The sequence below is a fragment of the Nanorana parkeri genome, unplaced genomic scaffold (assembly GCF_000935625.1).
Source record: "Nanorana parkeri isolate BGI_ZX_2015 unplaced genomic scaffold, ASM93562v1 scaffold242, whole genome shotgun sequence".
Taxonomy (NCBI): Eukaryota; Metazoa; Chordata; class Amphibia; order Anura; family Dicroglossidae; genus Nanorana; species Nanorana parkeri.
In genome coordinates this window covers 1,553,904-1,576,459 of record NW_017306510.1, presented here as the reverse complement: position 1 = coordinate 1,576,459, position 22,556 = coordinate 1,553,904, and the positions used below count along the sequence as shown (strand labels likewise).

Here is a 22,556-nt window from a genome sequence, read left to right as displayed (position 1 = left end):
TATATATGTGTGTGTGTATATATGGAAGTGTCATTAAAAAGTCAAATTTCTCATCCTTGGCAAACATTTTCACTTTTTACACTCCCCCACACATGTGATAGATAATGCAAATACATTTAGCAAATGTTCCTGAGTTCAGCGCCGGTTGGGCATGTGGGAATATAGTTGGCTTCGCTGCCAGTGACAACATTATTCCTAAACCAGTAGAAAAGTGCATTCCGGATATTTACAAACCTCTGGCAGGCGATACGAATTGACGAGCATTAGGCACTGGGTAACTAATTCTCTTTGACTCAACTGAGCAGCAGGACCTTCTGGAGCTCATTCCACTTAAGGGGGCAGATGTATTGGATAAATGCTTTAATCAGTTGCTGTTTGCCCAGTTTCTTCCAGTGATCTGATCTGCCTTTCTTACATCAAGATATACACTGGTACTGCTAGACCTTTTAATACTTATTTTTGGTGTATGCTTGTTTAAATAATGTATAACATAAAATGTCATCTCTCAACTTGGCAGACCAGAGATTCATGCATGCATGGTCCTAACAATCCATTTTCATGCCTGTATGTCCTTCAGACATTTTAAAAATGAAGGGTTCCTCTTTTCAAAACACCTGATGCTCAGGGGCACTAGGCTTTTCTGCACCTTTGATGTTGTGCAAATTTGGGGTTAACTTACTGCCCCACCATGGGAGCCATTGAACAGTTACCTATTCAGCCCAGTGCATACAGAATAGAATTGACTTTTAAAGATCCATCCACTTGACCCAGCTTGAGTTGTGACAGTACAGCTACATATGTATTCCCCTCAAGTTGAACCTCTAGATTGCATTTGCAGATTTGACCATATCTATGTAGTCATTGTATACTGCATTCTATTCTATCTTTTCCAGTTGCATATTCAATGCCCTTGGGAACCATTCTTACCCAATACAGCTAATAAGGTTGATCTACTTTGCTTTAGCTTTAAATGTATGGCAACTTAAACGAGAAGTATTGGAAGAGTAAAATGTACTCTTCCCAATACTTTGGGCCGGAGAGTGGTACTGCAGGTGTCACATGCAGGCACTATAGATCGAGAGCTGAGTGATCACCAACCACTGATCACTCAGCTTACAGTCTCCTCCCTGCAGAAAGTAGTGACTGTCAGTCACTGCTCTGGACAGGGATTCACCCCTCACCTCTATGTTCCTCCAGTGCTCATTAGAGGGACAGACAGGGGATGGGGTGGGCACAGCTGGTTCTGGCTCTACAGAGGCAGAGCCAGCTGTCAATCAGGCAGTGGGGTGGATCCCAACAATATTGTCGGGATCTTTCCCAACTGCAGTGTGTCTCTGCAATGTCAGCATATACAGTAGTGGACAGTAGCCCACTATATGCTGAGTTTGGGTTACAGGAGTGCAGTAGTTAATGTACTCCTTTGATTCAAAAGAGGACCTAAAGCCCAAAAAAAAAGTTTTGGCCGTAGTTCTCTTTTAAGGAGATAATTTTGGGAGTCTTTTAATGTAGTAATAGTGGCTGCTGAACAATAAAAACAAATATATTCATCTACTTCAGCCAATCAAAGCAAAACCTGACAATTGCACAGCAATCAAAACAGAATCTGTTGAGTTGCATTCATGAACAGGCAGGTTTAATTGCTCACAGGAAAACATGGACTGTTTCTAGACATGTGCGATTCGTTTCGTTACGAATCGAAATTCGTACGAATTTTCCTGAAATTCGTAGATTCGTAAGCATACGAAATCCGAATTGCAGTTTCCGAATTATATCCGAAATACGAAATTCCGTTAACGAATTTCGGATCCGAATTTCTTTGAAACAGGAACTAATATTACCCCTGTAAATGAGGTTGAACAACATGACAAGATTTTTTTTGTAATCCGAAATACGGATCCGCTGCTGCTGAGGGTTGCATTACAATACACAGGCAGGAAATACGAAATTCCGTTGACGTATTTTCGTTCCGAACATTGGTTATATATTGAAGTTAAAAAGCAAAGTACATTTATATTGGAGTTGATGGTAGTTTTTTTTTAAGTCCGAAATACGAAATTCGGATACGGATTCCGTTAACGGAATTCGTATTTCGTTTTGGTTGACCAATCAGAGGTTCTCTTCTGCTGCTGAGAGTTGCATTACAATACAGGCAGGAAATACGAAATTCCGTTGACGTATTTTCGTTCCGTTACGAACATTCGTTATATATTGAAGTTAAAAAGCAGAGTACATTTATATTGGAGTTGATGGTAGTTTTTTTTTAAGTCCAAAATACGAAATTCGGATACGGAATCCGTTAACGGAATTCGTATTTCGGATACAAAAACAACTACCACATCGGCTCCAATATTAACCAAGGTATTTTTGCTTTTTAACTTCATCATAACGAATGTTCGTGAAGTTACGAAAATGTGCCGAAACTAACGAAAATCCGTATTTCGTACGAATCCGAATTGAGTTTCGGATACGAATTACGAAATACGAAATAATGGATATTACGAAACGCAACAAATTTTTTGACGGCGCACAAGTCTAACTGTTTCCTCTGTTATAGTTGGATTTTAGCCATCTACTTGCACTTAATATCTAAATGTTTACATAAAGGATAATTATTAGTTATATGAGCTTACATGTACGACTTTATTGACAAAGTCACACTTCCTGGCACTTGCAGACTTGCGTAGTGTCAGTGCAGAGGACATTAGTAGAACCCAGGGCAACTAATAATAATGCCACTTTGAGCAAATTAATGAGAATATGTCATAAAAACTGATAGAATATAACAGTATAAAGAGAATACAGTATGTCATAAAAAAGTAAAATGTGCAGGAACCTAGAGGTTCCTGCACATACCTGCAGCAGCCTCTCATACCCTACTTTTATGCCCACATTCTGGGCCATCATGACAGGCAAAGCTTTGGCATTCCTAATAGAGTCAAAGTTCACCCACCACCTCCTACTGCACATTCTTATTGGACAATGTTGATATCAGCAAGGTCTGACACTACCTGTCAGAACGAGCTTTGACCCCCCCAGGTGAAAAACTTTTCATTCTTTTGAAAGGTCAAAGTTGCCCCTTGACACACAACTTGGGGTGGTCATTCCTACATGCAACATCCCTACACCCTCAGTTCAAGCTCTCAGTAAAGTTCTGCAGAGATGCTCCATTAATGTTTGGGACAAACTCTTAAGATTGATAGATGTCAGGGACCTACCATAGACGGTAGATTGTCTCCTAATCCAGAGTAAAAATGGCTGGATCGGGGGAATACCATTTGCCCATGAATACCTGAGAAGACTGAGCGAAGCCAATGGGCCTCAGAACCCTAGAAAAAATCCCTGCGCTTAGTAAGGGGGAGGCATATTTGTTCATTGAGCAGGCAGACTGTACCAACCAGCTATCTTATTGACTGTAATTTGCTGCTAAGTTGGAGTGATAATATGGAAGGTGGCCTTTGGGGATGGGCCCACCATTTCCTGCCCTGCCAGGCCTGTGCTTGGATGAAGGGTCTGGTTGAAAATTTTAGGGAAACCCCTCGTCCCCCCCCATTTTTGGGGGTGGGGTTCCTCCTTAAAATTCTTACCAGACCTTAAGGACCTGGTATGACTTTTTGGGGGAACCCTACACATTTTTGTTTTTTAAATGGGGTCCCTCCTAACATTCCTACCAGATCTAGAGAATGTGGTATTGTTTGGGAGGGGGAACCACACACTTTCTTTTTTTTTTTTTTTCCTTTTTATATGTAATTTTTTTCTTTAGAAATGTAATTTTTGCTGCAGCAGGTTCTATACATTGCACAGATGGCACAGATACTGGCAGGGTTAGGGGACCCCCAGGCACAATATTTAAAGGAATTTTTCATTTTTATTGTTTCACTTTAAGTGATGTAAAAATCACTGCTCCTTTAAGAACGATATTTAAAAAAAAAATTGATTCATGTCTCCCAGGGCAGTACCCGAATCCCCATACACTTTTAATGGCCGCTAAATTGCATATAAGGCTTCAATATAGGGGCATTTGATTTTTAAAGTTCTACCCCCATAGACGTGCATTGAGTTTGATTTCAAACTTTTGCCATGTTCTAAAGTCCAAATTCGAACCGAACAGGGTGTGTTCGGCTCATCACTTCCTCATCTGTTCCTACAGATGTCTTCCAGTCCATTGTTGTAAGAGATACATCTGCCTACCTATGCAACTTTTTACTCATACCTGACAATCATTGTGACAGTTATTACCTCCTGATGATTCTTCTTGAGATATGACAGTTCTTCTGCTAGGGCTTCAATCTGTAATTCCAGATCAGATCTAGATAGGGTCAGTTCATCCAGAACTCTACGCAGTCCATTGATATCAGCCTCCACACTTTGGCGCATAGATAATTCATTTTCATATCTGTGGAAACATCACAGCTATGGGTATCATGGGCTCTTACCTAACCCCATCTTGTCCAGGGCTAACCATAACATAGTTAAACACTTTGCAATATCTTAATAGCTCACTTCAGTCTGAAGTCATCAGCTGCCAGTCTGGCATTGTCAATCTGCAAAATGAGCTTGGAGTTTTCAATAGTTGCAGCAAGTATCTGAAATACAAGAAATTGTGAACAACTGGTGTGAATTACAGTATATTACCAGTAAAAATAAGAAAACATGTAAAACATAAGTATTTGCTGGATGAGGTACAAGCTTGGGTCGGGCAAAACCAAGACTGCAGACAGTCATATCCAAGTCAAGCCTTAATCCTTTAGGACATTGAAATTATATGAGGCCATGACCAATAAAATAAACCCAAGACCACGACTAAATCCATATCAGAAACTGGCATATCAAGACATCTACAACATTTTGGAAATAACCTAACCATTTGAAAAAAATGTTTTGCTGTGGTGTCTTGCTAATTAATATGATTAGTGTGGTGTAGTGTAGTGTCTATCCATACTTTCTATCTTCCACCTTGACTGCCTTTAGGCATTCCCTAAAGACTCATCTCTTCAGGGAAGCCTATCCCACCTCAACCTAAACACTGAACCATCACGTTCTAAAACAATTCATTCCCTCACAGCTACCTCCTCATGTATCACTTCTCCCTCCCTTTTAGATTGTAAGCCGTCATGGGCAGGGCCCTCTTTACCATCTTGTCTTGAATTGTATTGTGATTGTAATGTCTTCCTTATATTGTAAAGCGCTGCGCAAACTGTTGGCGCTATATAAATCCTGTATTATAATAATAATACTTTAAGTTGACTCCGTCTGTAATGCAATGAACATTTTATTGATGTTTAAAGGTGTTCATAATTGCTTTAAACAAATTGGTTTTTATGTTTTTAAACTGATGTTTCATATCTGTGTTTTTTAATTATTTATATCAAAAACATTTTTACAAATAAATATTGAATACAGGGTTCACCTTTGATATAGGATAGACAAGGCGGTATGTGTTTTCTTTTTCACTTTTTTTATTGATTACTACAGGCAAAATTACTACTACAAACTAATATCAATGCAGGTACCACATAGACACTTTGCAGAGTTTCAGATTGTTTCAGATTGATTTCGGATGGATCGGACATAAGCTGGTCATACACCTTACAATTATCTGCAGATTTTCTGTGGTCAGATGGAAAAAGTGCAACAGATTGGCCCAGGTGGAGATTACTTCATCCACACAGCTAAGTGTAGATGGAGGAATCTGTTGCACCTTTTCCATCTGACCACAGAAAATCTGCAGATAATTGTAAGGTGTATGGCCAGCTATAGACAGACAGACTCTTTGCAGAGTTTCATTGGAGAGCTGAGGGCTATTCGGCTTGGGAACCTGGCCCTGGAAATAGTTTTGTTTTTACAGTAGGTGACCATAGAACTAAATACTTATCTATGGGGAACCTCCTGTATCCCTCAGCATAACCATCTAGGTTCAAATCTATAAAGCCATCGGCTGTTCAATTTCAGATTGATTTCGGATTGATCGGACATAGACAGACAGACTCTTTGCAGTTTCATTGCAGAGCTGAGGGCTATTCGGCTTGGGAACCTGGCCCTGGAATTAGTTTTTTTTTTATGGTAGGTGACCATAGAACTGAATACTTATCTATGGGGAATCTCCTCTATCCCTCAGCGTAACCTTCTAAGTTCAGATCTTTAAAGCCATTGGCTGTTCAATTTCGGATTCACTGGCCCCCCATGCCAAATGGAAAGAGTTTAACTTTTTAAAGATGATTTCCAGACACCAATTTTGGAAGCTGTTTTACTTTTCAAAGGATATGTAGTTTTCCCCAAACAATACTGATATCTGCATTACTCTGTAAGACAGCAGAGTCAGGTTGGTGACTCCACTAAGCTCTGCTGGCAATTAAGCAATACACCTTGATCCCCTATTTGCCCCCAGCCTGTGTGTGCACAGTCAAGGGGTACCAGAATACTGAAAAATAATTCCATTGCAATCTCCTTTTGTTAGCATGTTTATTGTCAGCATGCATTAATGTAGCAGCCAGAGTGTTGCCCCTCCCTCTCCTATTCTGCTATACATGAGAATAAATGAAGCATTCTATTCAGACACTTACAGCATTCTATTCAGAAAATTACAGCAAGCAGCAATTAAGAATACATTTCATGATTATTTAATTAATATATTACTGTATCAAATGGTGTATTTTTATACATGCCTGGAAATCAGTTTTACATTTACAATTTACATTTAAAGTTTTTTTTTTAATTAAAGTTTGCGGAGAAAGCAAATACGCCACAAATTATTTCATATCTAACCAATAAGGTATTTTATATTGTAAATTACTCTTATTTATTATTACTGATATTTATACAGCGCCGACAATTTACGCGGCACTTTACATAGTTGCACATTCACATCAGTCCCTTCCGTCAAGGAGCTTACAGTCTAAGGTTTGATAAATTTACAGTGTAAAAGTTATAGGGACATTATATGTGTATATACCTATACTGTATGTTCTGGTATGAAGCTCTATCTATGGTTCACCAGGTTAAAAGGTTGGAGGAAGTCCAGGTTCTGACATTCTAAATCAGCTTTAAATTTGCATTATTTGATTTTCTTCTTCAGTTCTTGCTTTTTCAACACTGAGGCAAGTAAAAAACTTCTTCATTTAGATTAAAAATATATGAGGCGTTTTGCTTTCTAACCACAGTTACATATTAATACTGTGAGAGAGTTTTGGGTTTGTCAAAGGCTACCCTTCCGGTTATGCACACTTGGGCAGTAGCTGTATGGGCCAAGAATTGTCAAAAAAAAATAAAAACAATTACATAAGTATGTTCTAAGTGCAATTTAAGTTAAGCTGCAAATGTCAGTAATTGTTATCTCCCACCAAATGTTCTCAATTGAAAATGATTGCATAGAATGAGGTAACCATATAACACAGTTTTACACATAATTGTTTCATACAATTATATAAAATGGGTAGGCATCAATTTATCCTACCTTACTCCGGAGATCATCAATAATATCAAAATATTTGCTGTAGTCTGTTGCTCCAGCACCAGTAGAGGAACCTGGACGTTGCTTTTCATACCATTCTCTTATTTTGCGCTCATATTCAGCGTTATCCTCCTCTAAGGTCTTGACTTTGTCCAAGTAAGTAGCTAAACGGTCATTAAGATTCTGCATTGTCTGTTTTTCATTGGTTGAAAGAAGACCTGAACCTGCACCAAATCCTCCTCCACCAAATCCTCCTCCACCTGCTCCACCATATCCTCCACCATATCCCCCACCAGCTGATCCACCATATCCCCCACCAGCTGATCCACCATATCCCCCACCAGCTGATCCACCATATGCCCCACCAGCTGATCCACCATATCCCCCACCAAATCCTCCACCACCTCCACCACCAGCCCCTCCACCAGCCCCTGCACGGAATCCTCCACTACTAAACCTGACCTGCTGGCCTCCTCCAAAGCCAGTACTTGATTCTCCACCTCCAAAGCCACCATCAAAACATTCACCAAAACCTTCACCATTCATCACTAATCCTCCTCCACCATATGCCCCTCCTGAACTACTCTGCGACGTATAGAATGCCATTGTAAGTGAGGTGCTAAGCTAGAGCTGGAGAGATGTTACCGTTAAATGAAGCAGACAGCAGTACCAACAGCCCTTATATATAAAGTTCAAATGGGTGTAACTCCTTGTGTTCCTTTACTGGAAGAGATTATTGTATACGTTCGGCATTTTGGTGGCTAGCTGGGTAATTTATTCTTCTTCAATATGTTCCGATCTGCTTAAATATTTTAGCTCAAGGCTATATTTATTAAATTAAAGGTGAATTTGGGTGGAGTGGCAATAAACTGTCATTATATTATCTTTAAGCTGATGAAGCCTATCTAGACCTGCCTAAACAAATTATTTATGCTTTGTATTATCATGTTTTTGCTGGAAGCAGCGATATGTTTGCCAACTGATAGATAGGCAGGCTCCAGGTTGTGGTTTCTCTTCTACTCACTAAGGTTACATTTTGTTATGTGCCAGAGGACAGGGATGGATTAGTAGAAGGTGGGTGAGTTAGAACTTAGGTACTTTACAAACAATATTCGTTGAATTTTATAGCAAAATATTGCTTTAATAATGCATTTAAAGTATACTTCTCACTTTAAATATGAACCAAGCTGACAAAAGGAAAAAGAAAACACACAAATGCTGTGCATATTTTCAGATGTTTCAATGAGTGCACAAGGTTTTCCAAATATGGTGGTCTAGTAGGTAAATTCTAACGCTCATTAACACTTCTTAGTCTAAAACTGAGATGACCAAGCCCCAACCATCACTTCCTGTTAGCTTATTGCTGTGATGGTCCATCTTACTGGCTAAAAGGGAATTACATGAAGACATGAGACCAGCTCAGAACTTATTAGAACACTCAAAGATTCAGAGTACCCAGGGCGCTCTCTGAATACATACTGTATATAAAGGGACAACCTATAGGACAATAAACAGGGGCTGCTATTGCCTTACCTAGTGTAATTGCTAGCTCTCTTGCTCCCTTTTATGTATGTATATACCTACCTGCCTTCCTAGCCCCAGTTGCAACAATCAACAGAACATCAAGGTGACCACAAGCTGGATGTAAACCTGGTACCAACATTAGCACTGGTAAGACCATTCCAGTGTGGACTTTATATGGCACAAACACTTAATGGACACATTGTCCAGGGCAAGCCCCACCCTGACTTATAGGGATATCTCAATTTTTACAGGGTTATTCACAAAAGGATGAAGAGTTTGGAGAAGGCAGGAGAAGTGAACAATCTAGGATAACATAGCTGAACTGAAAAGTGAGCTGAACTGGAGAATTTTTCCAAATCAGCTATGTTGTTCCAGATTGTTCACTTCTCCTGTCTTCTCCAAACTCTTCACCCTTTTGTGAATAACCCTGCTAGTGTTTTGAACATATTCAACATGACAAGGTTATGAAAATCAGCTATGAGAACATGTACATTTTAACACATCTAATAAAGGCTGATCAGTGATCGTATATATATCCTGACATTTCCCATGTCAGCAACCAGAGAGCTACACTCTACAATTTGCACAAGTGAAACAAGTATGAGCTATATAGGAATAAACTATGACTGACTCATTCGTTCTCACAAATGCACAAAAGCTTTGAATACTATAGTAGATATGGTTTAACTGAGGGAGTTACAGCTATAAGACCATACCTCCTGGAGGGTGCATGTTATCTGATACCAGTGCCAATTTTCCTTTAAGGGACACAGCCAGGGGTTGTAAGACCTCACCACTCTATCCTCATACTTAAAAAGGGGGCCTTTATATACAAACCCTTTCATTTTCCCAAAGCACGTCATGTTTATTAGAATCACCAGTAGTGGATTATTTGTAACTTGGGCCCATGGTTGTTTCCAGGTCATGGCCCCCCACTAGTTTAATGGGATTATGCAAAAAGGTCATTGTAAACTGGAAGGTCCTGGTTCGAGGCACAGGGAGTGTGCCTCTACATTGTGTATGAATATTTAATTGTCTTCAAGGAAACCTTTACTGAGATAAGTATAAAAGCTTCCTTTGCTGACCTTCTGAAGACTTGCAAAGCTGAAATGACTTTAGCTGAGTGACTGTAAAGGGGGCCTAAGCTTATAAAGTGAAGATTTGCTCTCTTATAGGGAACACAAAGTACCATACAATGTTATATGTTGTCTTGAATTCCTCCTGAAAACTTCCTGGTATCTGAGGATACGTAGGTACCCCATGTACAATCCCATAGTTGTGTATCTGCAGTGTGAGATCTAAGGTACTATTGCCATTGACTGAAATTCTCTGTTTGCCATTGTCTGTTAGTAAAAGTGTAGAGATCAGCAGCAGGAGACCTCAGGCAATGCTGGTGACTAGTCCTTTGTCCTCTGCCTGACTTTTTTGAGTACAACTTACAGAGTTTAGTGCTTGTTTAAGCAGCACTTTACATACCCCAAGGCCCTGCCGGAGTCTGGGGCCCCAGGCAGCTGCTTACTCTTTTTATAATCAATCAGTAATTTGTAACATCACGCAGTCCAGATTTCCCTGTAAGCATACCAGTTATTCCCATAAGACATTGAAAAGTACTTTACAGAAAAAGAAGAGCTACAATTTAAATGAGATGTGTTTCCAATGCTATACCAAGAGGCAATAGTACTATTTTCATTATTTAATCTGAAAATATTATACTTGAGGTGCTGTTTTACTTTTGAATGTTAATGAGTTACGTACAACCTGAGGTATGGGTGTTTACATTACACAATCGTAGCAAGATCAGACAGCTTAAAGTTACTTGCCAAATACCTTTTTGGACACAACATTGATTTTGGCATGCTTTTAGTTGCTTCAGAGGAAGATCTGAGGAGGGGTAGGCAATCTCAATAAGTCTCAGGAGGCATTGCAAGAGGAGGGCTGAGGCTGCCTACCCCTGCTCTCGGGTCTGATACAGAATATCTCTAGCAACTGGGAAGTTAATAACATTCTTGTCAATATTTACTTCAAACCAAATATCACCATGAACATCACTTAGAATTAATCTGTGCATTTAGCTGCAAGAACAAAAATATAGTGCAGATTTTCTTGTATTTCTAGACAGAACAGCAAAATAGGCACTTCTGAGATTGAGAGCAATGGCGAATGAGAGGCATGCAGAGAGAGGCATCACTTCTCGGCCTTTTGGCTAAGATCAAGTGTAGTATCTGTTCTTATCAGTTTTCGGGGAAGAAAGGCATCGATCCACCGCTACGGAGAGATGCTCAGTATTCCCTGATGTGATTGGTGGGTACTGGAGGGGCCTCCTTTCCTCCTGGGTTGATTCTGGCAGGTAGCTTCACACGGTTGCCTCTGGTCACATCACCATCCACCGGCCACAGTCAGCCAAGATTGATGCGTTTCAGGGGCAAGCCCATTTCATCAGAATCATCATGACGGTGGATGGTGATGTGACCGGAGGCAACCATGGTACATAGTCGGGGCGATACCATGCTGGGTTAACAGACAGTGTGGCCTCTTGTTTGTTGTTAAAGCGTGATGAAAACGTTTGCTTGTGAGTACATATGTCCCTTGTTTTATTTATTTTAATAAACAATTTGACACACGGAGGTGGCGCTCTGTTCCTTTTTGTTTTCTATGATACCTTTGGTTACTGACCTTGACTTGATCTCTGCTTCTATACTACTACCGTCTGCTTGTGTACCGAACCCGGCCTGTTATACCACAAATTTGCCTCATGTTTCAACTACTGGACTCCGAGTCTGATCCCAGATGGTGACAATTGGATTCCTTTTCTATATATGTTCTAAGATGGAGGCTCTCGTAGATTAGGACCACACTACACAGGGGGACCTTGATGAGGCAGTGGGGCTTCCAAACAGTTTGCAAAAGTTGTGCAGCTAAAACATCAGGTCCAGGTCCATCCTGGCTTTTCTGGCACCTCCAGCAGATAAAGTCCCTCCCTGGTTCTCCATCCCAAGAACAGATTCAGACCCCATACCTGGGTCCATACCTTACCACCTGCAAGTCTGGTCAGACAACACATCACTTTATGCAGCCTCCACTAGGGAGGAGGCAGGAGGAAGACACTAACAGGGTCAACCCTGAATATTTATATCCCCCCCCCCCCCGAGCCTGCACCACTGGGCATGAACCTCCTAGTAATTGGTTAGAGAGACATACACATATTAATTATTGGATGCTCTGCTCTGTCGTAAGGTCATACCCAGCAGCAGGCAGATGCAAACTATAACAAAATTATTAGAAGAAACCAAATGAGCACAGACTATCAAATTAACTAGACTGGATATAGTCCAGCAGAACTAAATGTAAGGAATCACCCTGCTTAGGGAAAGGTGGTTACACATGTTTCAACTCTGACCTCTAACCAGAAAATACATCACTATTCAGGGAGGATGCAGGCTTTATTCAAATAAAAAGATAAACAACTGTGTGTTTTCACTTTAGAGCAGTAACACTGCCGACATAATCCAGTGCCATCTGTTCTTGTCTTCATCATGGATTTTCTGTAATGTAGCTTTCTCTTTAATTCGCCTTTTGTTCAACCTCCTCAATTCTTGAGGACACGACCTTCCCATCTACCACTTCTTCAACGATGGTCTTCACTTTCACGCTTCTACTTGTTTCTGAAAATGAAGATGAATTGAATCGATAAATATTTCGGAACACATTTGCTTGTAATGGAAGACGCAATGCAACTAAAACATGTTGTGTTAGGGTCACATGTTTATTAATTCAAATATTTTATGATGTAAATTGCACATTCAAACTCCTAATCTGTTTTTTTTTTGCCTCCAATAAGTTTATATGCCTATCCTAATCCTGGATCAGATGAGCTATCAGACTCGGCCAATTTCCACTTTCTTCAAAATCAGTCTACCAATGGTGTCTGCTGAGGTCTGTGATAGCCCATTGACAACCACGTATTTATTTAATTAGGAATAACAATATCCGAATGGGAAATGGGACTCAGTGGGAAAGAGAACTTGGCCTTTAATATGTAGCATTGCTGCTTGTCATCCAGCGTAAGGTCAACTCAACTGTCTCCATTAACACTCGAATAATCAAATCTTTGTTTAAGTTTATGGCTCGCTGGTATTATACACACGTGCGACTCCATTCTATGCAACCCTCAAGACCAGATACATGCTGAAGCCAATGTGGTGCAAAAGCAACCACCCTCCATATATGGTGGTCATGCCTCCTACTAGGGCCTTTTTGATCACAGGTCTTTCACTTAATTTCCTCCATTACAAATATTCCTCTTCAACTCGACCCGTTCCGTTCCTATAAGCGGTCTTTAGTACCGCATATGCTCAATGCAGCGACATCCCTCATCCCAAAACACTGGAACTCTACCGTACTTCCCACAAATAAAGAATGGTTTCCTGACCTAGACCATGTAAGATTGATGGAAGACTTGACCCACTCGTTGTATGACCGTTCCACTAAATTTGAGGCAACATGGCGACCATGGCTTTAGTTTAAGGAATCTTCTACTTATCTGCAGCTGGTACAGGTGAAACTCGAATAATTAGAATATCGTGCAAAAGTAATTGCAGTAAGTGCTGCAAAAGGGGCCCAAACCAAGTACTGAGTACATATGCATGCTTGTACTTTTCAGAGGTCCGATATTGTTCTATGTACAATCCTTGTTTTATTGATTGCATGTAATAATCTACTTTTTTGAGGTTGTGGATTTGGGGTTCTTGGGGTTTTCATGAGCTGTAAGCCATAACCATCACAATTATGACAAATCAGGGCTTGAATTATCTTGCTTTGCATGTAATGAGTCTCTCTCATATATTAGTTTCACCTTTTAAGTTGCATTAGTGAAATAAATGAACTTTGCACGATATTCTAATTATTCGAGTTTCACCTGTATATTAACTGTGCCCATAGTGCTTATACTTTGGTTCCCCAACATTTTACGGCTTAAACTATGTCATTTATTGTAGGCCCCAGCGGACTCTGTGTCCTACCTACCTATCTACACTGGGGTTTCTTCATTATTACTCGAATTGTCTCACTTTTTATCCTATCTTACATGATCTCCCTGCTCCATTGCCCCCCCTTATATTCTCCCTTCCTCCAATCCTTGAGAGACTTGGTCATATGCAACTGTGGACAAGGTAATCAATTTTTTTGATTTTATTACTTATTTTGTGCACTCACTATAATTCTCCCTCCAGCAGGCGGCGGTACGTTTCAATCTCCATCTCCAGTCTGGTCTTGATGTCGAGCAGTTCCCGGTATTCCGTGCTCTGGCGTTCCATGTCTGATCTGATCTGCTGGAGCTGCGCCTCTAGCCCACCGATGACTTGCTGGAGCTGCTGGAGCTGAGCACCATAGCGGCCATCTATGTCAGCCAAGGTGTCTTCAAGGGATTTTTTCTAAAATGTTGCATGACAAAATCATTTCATGAACCATGTTGTATCCCCTAGTCGAGGAATACATTTTTTTTTATGAAAGAAAACTCTTAGCTAGTACAATTATTATTGTAGAAGACTAGAAAACATGTATGATTCCTGATATTCACAGGTGCTAAGGCAAATTAGAGCATTGCAATAATGGAATAGTGCAGGGAAGCATGTTGCTTAAAGTAGTAATAAACTCTCAAACTTTTTTTCCAATAATAAATCCCGATCAGATAAATGGACATTGCCAAACAAAGTATTTCTTAAAACTAGGGATGGTCAGATAGATACCAGTGCCGATATTTGGCATTTTCGTGAAAACTACCAGGGTTGCAGAAGTTGCAGCTATGACAGGGCTCTGGTGCTCGGACAAGTACTTGGTCTGAAAAAAATGGTGTCTGTGCATCCCTAATATATATGTATATAAAACAAATCATACAGTAAAACAGAGATGTACAAATCCCAGGAACCCAGTATACCCCAAATACGGTACTTGGTATCTTAACATTCCTACCTAAAATGTCTACCCAAGCATTTACAGTCATCATGTTTCCAAAAAGCTTACTCCAACTTTCTAAGCTCAGCTTCCCTGAACTTCCTGTCCATTACGAGATCACAAGGGAGAGCAAAGTCTCCAGCAGCTATCCATCTACTAGCTTTTGAGAAGGGAAGTGGAGGGGGGGAGTCGGGAACCAAAGGAATGGCTTGTCTTTCTGAGTCTGTGGTTTTGTGGAGACACACACACAGTTTACTATTACACACAAGGGTGGCTCTATTGGACCCTTCAAGGCAAAGGAGCCACCCTAAAACAGGATATCAGGACACCAACTGATTCTGCAGGAAAATAAAACGTTTAAACATCACGGAGCAGCATCTATTGTAGATTACTTAATCAGCATTAGAATAGCTGAAAAAAACATAATCACTTTAATGTGTGTATGAACCCTAACTATGAATGTCTCCTTTTGCAGCCTTTTAGTCTGTTAAAGAAGATCTCCAGGGAAAAATGATCATAACCCATGCAATGGGGCTACCACCACATAGCAAAGGTTAAGTACTTGTTTTCATCTAGAAGCGAAAATAACAAAGTTATACTTCCCGTGCTTTCTGCCTCTCCTGAATTGTTACCAGTTAGCACTGTCCCCAGCTATCTCTGTGGACTACAGAACACCTGCTCCTTTCCTTTTTGTTCCATAGCATAGGGGTGATATTCTGTAGACCTGCCCTAGGGTGACCAAAGGAAGTGGGATGGGTGATGCTTGTCATCAGACTGAGGACATCTAGTGGCAGAAGAAAAGTACTACAGGGGGAGCTTTCTGGATTGAAGTTGAATATTGCAGCAACAACTTGCTTTTTTTTTTTTTTCTTTTAATGGGCTATAAATTTTTTAAATCTTGTATTTTTGTAGCTGGAGTTTAAACCAGAATGTTTTCTAAAATCAAAAATACTTATAAATATGGGTAAAATGTAATTTCACAGTTTAAAGTTGAAATCTAGGCTTAAATACTTGTATACTTGTGCTGGTCCAGCTTGACCCAATGTGAGTATACATAATTTATACCTGGTAGGGCCATGTACATCACCGGCCCTCAGTGAACGGCTAGCATTCATTGATAGAAATACCAGGTGTTCGCAGAATAGCTATTGTGCCCAGTGAATGACCCACTGTGTTTTAATATACAGTGTGTGTTTGTATATATATATATATCTAGATATACACTGAGTGGCCAGTTTATTATGATCACCTGACGTTTGTAGGCAAATTAGCTATAATAGATGGACAAATGTAACTATACATAATTATTTATACCAGTAGTTCAGCTTTAAAATAGTTTTAGATTAGGTTAAAAATAATACTATTTCTTGTTATATAGGCTTACCATTGCCAGCTGAGACTGCAGCTCAATCTCTAAGCCTTGGAGGGTACGTCTGAGGTCAGAGACTTCAGTCTTGCTTGACTGCACCTCTTCCACATTGGCTGAAAGCTCCTTCTTCAATTCACCACTCTGAAATGAAAACATATATTATTGACTTTTTCTGTTTTCATTATTTTAATAAATCCAAAATCTTAATGTGTTTACAAAGCACTAACCTACCGAGAGAAATAGACTGATTTTCTCTTCTGGCAAACAATCCCAGGTTGGGATATCCATGAGTCAGGATGGAACATTTGGTGGCATAATAATCATACCCAGCCTTGGCAATACCCTACCGAGAACAATGGACTAATTTATAGGAGAGACCTGTCTTCTGGCAAACAATCCCAGGTTGGGATATCCATGAGTCAGGATGGAACATTTGGTGGCATAATGATCATACCCAGCCTTGGGTTTGGTCTTTATACGCTTGGTCATTTCTGTTGATAATAAAATCACCTGGACATTTGGCTGGTACATCGATTCATAAATGTAATGAGCAAAGTATATATTTGTCCATGAGTGGATATATGTTTTTATTGTATGTTTTTCTTAACATTCAAGACTCCATCTTACCTTCTTTTGAAACTGAGCTTCAACATCTTTTCGGTTCTTCTGAGCCAGAGCTTCATAGTTTGCTCTCATATCATCCAGGATACTAGTGAGATCCACTCCTGGTGTAGCGTCCATCTGTACCTCAACTTGGCCAGCGGCACTGCTTCTTGAGACTTGCATTTCCTAGGACATTTTGTATAAAATCTCACATTAAAAAAAAAGAATCAATGCAATTAAACATGGTCATCTTTGAGGTTGATGCTAAAGAACGACAATGTGAGGCATGTTTATAAAGAACAAATCAATTTGGAGCTGTAGCCACTAGTGTTCAATCACCCTATGCCTCTAACGTTCCCAATGAAAATAAACATTTTCCATGGGCATAAGAACCACAGCATTGAATCCTTCCTTTTAAAGGTTCTCTGTGGTTTGCATATATTAGTTTTTTGGCAAACATGTGTGGTTCTTACCTCCTCATGGTTCTTTTTGAGGTAGGCCAGCTCTTCAGAAAGGCTCTCAATCTGGAGTTCAAGGTCTCCTCTGGACAATGTCAGTTCGTCCAGGACTTTGCGGAGGGCATTAATGTCGGCTTCCACGTTCTGGCGGAGAGACTGCTCATACTCCCACCTTAGAAGGAATAAAGATAACATTTTTTTTTTAGAAAAGTCCACATCCCAGATTATAATCCTTGAGGATTTTTTAAAGGCTAATTTTAAAAAAATAAATAAATAATTAAATGCAAAAGCCATAATTTGACAGCAAATAGAAATAGCATTTTGGTTTAGAAAAATCCACATCCATGTTTATAATGAATGGATTTTCCCCCATGAATTAAAATAAATAAATAAATGCAAAAATCCATAATTATGCTGCAAATTACATTCTGCCTGACTGAAGAATTATAACCTAAAAGAAATGAACGCTTTTAATGTACAACAACATTTATTGAAACTTTTGATGGAGTCAATTAATTGTACACTTCAGGAGATGTACTGTGTTGACAGAAGGATAGATCAAGGAGATGACCTCATCAGTCTCTTTCTATGCCTTTACTATCCAAATCACAAGCGGGGGTTGGGGAGGTGACCTATCTGTGTTGCTTAACCAACAGAGAAATGTCACCAGGTTGTCTGTGCTGTGTAATAGGGTTGCAGTGTAAATCTCATAACTGGATGGACATAAACACATTCTTTTGCCAGCTCCAGTATAGTTATTTTAATTTGCCTGGAGTTCAGCTTTAATTTAGGTGGTTCCTTCCTTTGCATTATTTGGGCTTCTTGAACACAAACAGCTGGACACAATATGCTTTTTTTTCCCTCCAAACTTTATAACATATGTTGTCACTTAATAATTGCAATAAAAAATACAACCTACTTTTGCCTGAAGTCATCAGAAGCCAGTTTGGTGTTATCAATTTGCAGTAAAATAGTAGAGTTGTCAACAGTGGCAGCCAGGATCTGGAAAAAAGAAAGACATGTATTGTTGGATATTGCATATTGTGATACATGGAGAAAGATAGGAAGGGGTGCAAGGAAAAGGTGTATGGAACAAAGAACCACAAATAAATCTAAAAACTAATTTAAAGTGAAACATACATATATATGTATGTTCCTGTCTTAACTGACAAACTGTCATGTTGCTTAGTATTGCTTCTGACCTGAAGAAGAGAGGTTATATATAGATATATTCCGCACTCTTTAAATCCAAGGGCCTAGAATGATTTCTCAGAGTGAACTCTAGCACAGAACCTTAAGAACTGGGTTTTCAATCAATGAGCTGCCCATTGTGTTTCAAATAATAAGGATAGAGGCTACTGACACCCAACTACATATTGCCTGCCAGGATGTCAAAAGACGCCCTGTTAGCGGAGCGTGCAAGCGGGAAATGACCAAAATGTAAAAACAGGCAGCGATGCCTGTTTACATACAAGGGATCCACCGGCTACAGAGCAGATCAGATCAGAGGGAGATCAATACACGATCTCCCTCCGGTACCCTCTCCGGTGTCAGAATGCGGAAGTGATGTATGTTAAATCACTTCCGCATTCTTGTGTCATTCTCCAGCTTTAGAAGCTGGAGAGAAGCTGATGAAGCAGATCTTTTGTGTCACTGGAAATGTGCGGAGTCACTGGAGATGTGCGAGATCACAGAGGATGTGTGGTGTCACCAGAGAAGTGTGGGGTCACCGGGGATGTGCAGGGTCACAGGAGATTGTTTGGTGTCACTGGAGAAGTGCGGGGTCACCGGAGATGTGCGGGGTCAAGAGAATATGCGGTGTCACCGAGGATGTGAGGGGTCTTAGGAGATTGGTGTCTGGAGATGTGCGAGATCACAGAGGATGTGTGGTGTCACCAGAGAAGTGTGGGGTCACCGGGGATGTGTAGGGTCACTGGAGATTGTTTGATGTCACTGGAGATTTTTGGTGTCACCAGAGATTTTTGGGGTCACCAGAGAAGTGCGGTGTCACCGAGGATGTGCGGGGTCTTAGGAGATTGGTGTCACCGGAGATGGGTGGGGTCACTGGCGATGTACAGGGTCACCAAGAATGTGCAGTGTCACTGGAGATTGTTTAGTGTCACCAGAGATGTGTGGTGTCCACCGGAGATGTGCAGGGTCACCGGAAAAGTGCGGTGTCACCGAGGATGTCCGGTGTCACTGGAGAAGTGTGGGGTCACCAGAGAAGTGCGGTGTCAACGAATATGTGTGGGGTCACCGGAGAAGTATGAGATCACGTCGGATGTGCGGGGTCACCGAAGCTTGTTTGGGGTCACCAGAGATGTGCGGTGTCACCAGAGAAGTGTGGGGTCATCGAGGATGTGCAGTGTCAATGGAGATTGTTTGGTGTCACCGGAGAAGTGCGGGGTCACCGAGGGTGTGTGTTGTTACCGGAGATTGTTTGGTGTCACCGGAGAAGTGTGGTGACACCAAAGAAGTGCGGTGCCACCGAGAAAGTGCGTTGTCACCGGAGATGTGCGTTGTCACCGGAGATTGGTGTCACCGGGGATGTGCAGGGTCACCGGAGATTGTTTGGTGTCACCAGAGATTGTTTAGTGCCACCGGAGAAGTGCAAGGTCACTGGAGATTGTTTGGTGTCACCGGAGAAGTGCAAGGTCACCGGGGATGTGTGCGGTTACCGAAGATTGTTTGGTGTCACCGGAGAAGTGCGGGGTCACCGGACACAACACTGAAAGCGGACCTTCACCCATATCGTTTTTAATTTTTTTAATTCATTTACTTTCAGCAAAATATATATTGCTGAATACTGCACAGTTGTTGTGTAATAAATTAAAATGTTTCATAAATGAAATCATTTTTGGGTCACGCCTTAATGACCAAGGAAACATGTGGGTCCCGAGGTTACACAGGTTGAGAACCACTGTTCTAGATAATTGCCGGCTTTCTAGTCTTTGCATATCTTATTTCTCTTTTCTTCCCCAGTCTTCTGGCAGCAGCCATGTTTACTAAGGGAAGATTACTAGCTCTCCTATCACTTCCTGGATTGCTGGCACATGTGACTAGACATGTGACTAGACATGTGACAACGCACATCATCTCAGGGGATGAAAATGCCTTTCCTTGAAAACTCCTGAGATTACAGATGAGATTTCCCAGCAATGCTCTGCTGATGACAAGGTAATCCCAGTGTGCATTGCTCTGGGAAACTGAAGTCATTTTGCACTTTCAAAGCAGGAAGTGAATGCTGCAAGTGTAAGTATTTCAAAATCACAGCATTGTACACCTGACATGTCATGATTTTTGAGTGTAAAGGTCCGCTTTAAAGGAGAACTATGAGGTGAGGTAAAATCACACATCCTCATAGTTCTAGCCGACATGTGACAATGAAACTGTCACACGTCGGCTCTAAAGATCAGGAAGTGAGCAAACACATACCGGTGCCCGCTCACTTCTCAATCATCTCCCTGCAGATAGCAGTGACTGTTAGTCAACCGCCCTAACTCAGCCCCCCCCAGGCTATGCCTCTAGATAGGCTTGTCACTCACACACAGGGTTGCCACCTGTCCAGGATTCCCCCGGACAGTCCGGGTTTTGGATGCTGTGTCCGGGTTGCATGGCAGCTGAAACACAGCACACAAGATGCCAGGCAGGCAGAGGCAACCAAAATTAAGATAGGGGCTACTTCTCTTTTAACAGGTATCTCCTGGGTATTACTGAATGTTCAGCGCAGCAGTTTTCTTTAATACATCATCATCAAGTTATATAAAGCATGCCGTATATATTACTAAAATGTACCATTTGCATATTTTATTTTTAACAAGTCTGCGATACATTTTAAAACACACAAGTTTAGCTATATGCTTGTAATAGTTCATTTATGGGGTTGTTGAAAGTACATTTAGTAAGAGAGTTATAACCTACCTTGCTCCTCAGGTCATTGATTGTGTCAAAGTATTTGCTGTAATCATTGGCTGCATTGCCAGCTCCAATGCCAACTTGCTTTTCATACCACTGGCTGATCTTAGTTTCCAGCTCGACGTTGGCTGCTTCCAGGGCCCTGACTTTTTCTAGATAGGAAGCCAGGCGGTCATTGAGGTTTTGCATGGTCTGCTCATTTCCAGCAAAGCCCCCATAGCTGCTTGATTCTGCTCCTCCGAAGGCAGCGGAAGAGCCAAAGGAAAAACCACTGCTGGATCCACCACCAAAGCCCCCACTAAAGCCTCCACTAGCATTTCCACCAAAGCTAGCTCCATATCTGCTTTCATTAGAAACCCCACTTGGAATGCTATAGAAAGCCATAGTAGATGTATTTGTGGGCTTGCTTTGACTCAAAGAAGAAGGCAGACTGTGATTCTTGTTTTCTACAGCTCTATATTTATATACACAGGATGCAGTAGGTGTGGCAGTTACAGTGGACTTCCTTCTTGAACATTTTAGCCTGGTCAATGACAATATCTCACCTACTCTGACAGAATGAGTCCATCCTTACAGAAATGATGTAGCCTTTGGGCTGTTTGTTAGAAGCTAGCTAGAAACTGGAAGAAGCAAGTTCCTTTTTCTTAGAATGTTGTTCTGCAGGCCCTCTCTCTCACCCTGCCCCTGTCATCAGTCATGGTATTAAGATTACAATGGGCTCTCTGCTTCAGGCAATTGCAGTCCTTTATAAAGAGGACATCGCTATTAATGTTTTGAAGGCAACTTAGTTTTGAAGGAGTTGGGCAGACATATACCTTTTAAAATGTGAATATATACAGGTGGATGAAAAATGAAGAGAACTTGATAAAAATGTCCCAAGGTCTATGGACATACAGTATACAATCACTTTTGCAACAGCATCATATACAATACATTATTACATTACAGGCAGTCCCCGGGTTACGAACAAGATAGTGACTGTAGGTTTGTTCTTAAATTGAATTTGTATGTAAGTTGAAACAGGTACATTCTTTTTTGTTTTGGTAGGGAAGGGTTTACCCGCTGTAAAGTTTGTTTTGCTATGTCTGCCCCTGTTCAGAATATTTCCCCTCACTTTCTGTCCCTGTGACAATCAGATTTTGAAAATGTTGGGTTGTCGTGGAAACAAGGATTGGTGATAAAGCTTCAGTGGAGACACCTTTTTCCCATTTCCTGGGGGTAGATTTCCTCTCACTTCCTGTTGTCTTAAGGACAGAAAGTGAGATTAAATCTTTGTAATGAGGATATAAAT

General features: G+C 40.8%; 2 protein-coding genes across 3 annotated transcripts in view; both read right to left on the bottom strand.

Annotated features, from left to right (window-relative positions):
- The window catches only part of LOC108787108 (keratin, type I cytoskeletal 47 kDa-like), a 15,520-nt gene extending 7,427 nt beyond the window's left edge, over positions 1-8,093 (bottom strand). The window contains exons 1-4 of one of the 2 annotated variants that reach the window (XM_018556566.1): positions 7,826-8,092; positions 7,451-7,766; positions 4,501-4,583; positions 4,237-4,393 (exon numbers count right to left, since the gene is read on the bottom strand). In XM_018556566.1, coding sequence (XP_018412068.1) covers positions 4,237-4,393; positions 4,501-4,583; positions 7,451-7,766; positions 7,826-7,989 — 720 coding nt within the window. In that variant the 5' untranslated portion in view covers positions 7,990-8,092. Of the gene's footprint in view, positions 1-4,236; positions 4,394-4,500; positions 4,584-7,450 lie in introns of both variants that reach the window. The other variant, XM_018556565.1, reaches the window with a different exon arrangement.
- Positions 8,094-14,181: 6,088 nt separating this feature from the next.
- LOC108787122 (keratin, type I cytoskeletal 47 kDa-like) lies at positions 14,182-21,454 on the bottom strand. The gene is made up of 6 exons (XM_018556586.1): positions 21,272-21,454; positions 18,270-18,352; positions 17,366-17,522; positions 16,917-17,078; positions 16,305-16,430; positions 14,182-14,400 (listed from the first exon to the last, which is right to left on the bottom strand). The coding sequence occupies exons 1-6, from the start codon at positions 21,452-21,454 to the stop codon at positions 14,182-14,184; spliced, it is 930 nt and encodes a 309-aa protein (XP_018412088.1).
- Between the last annotated feature and the right edge of the window lie 1,102 nt (positions 21,455-22,556).

Bases quoted from the DNA above. Each gene is read 5' to 3' on its own strand.
- LOC108787122 (XM_018556586.1), bottom strand. From the start codon at position 21,454: ATGCAAAACCTCAATGACCGCCTGGCTTCCTATCTAGAAAAAGTCAGG. The intron at 17,079-17,365 runs GTAAGAACCACA...AAAATGTCCTAG, and splicing joins TCAAAAAGAACCATGAGGAG to GAAATGCAAGTCTCAAGAAG. The intron at 16,431-16,916 runs GTAAGATGGAGT...TTTTCATTTCAG, and splicing joins AAGCTCAGTTTCAAAAGAAG to AGTGGTGAATTGAAGAAGGA.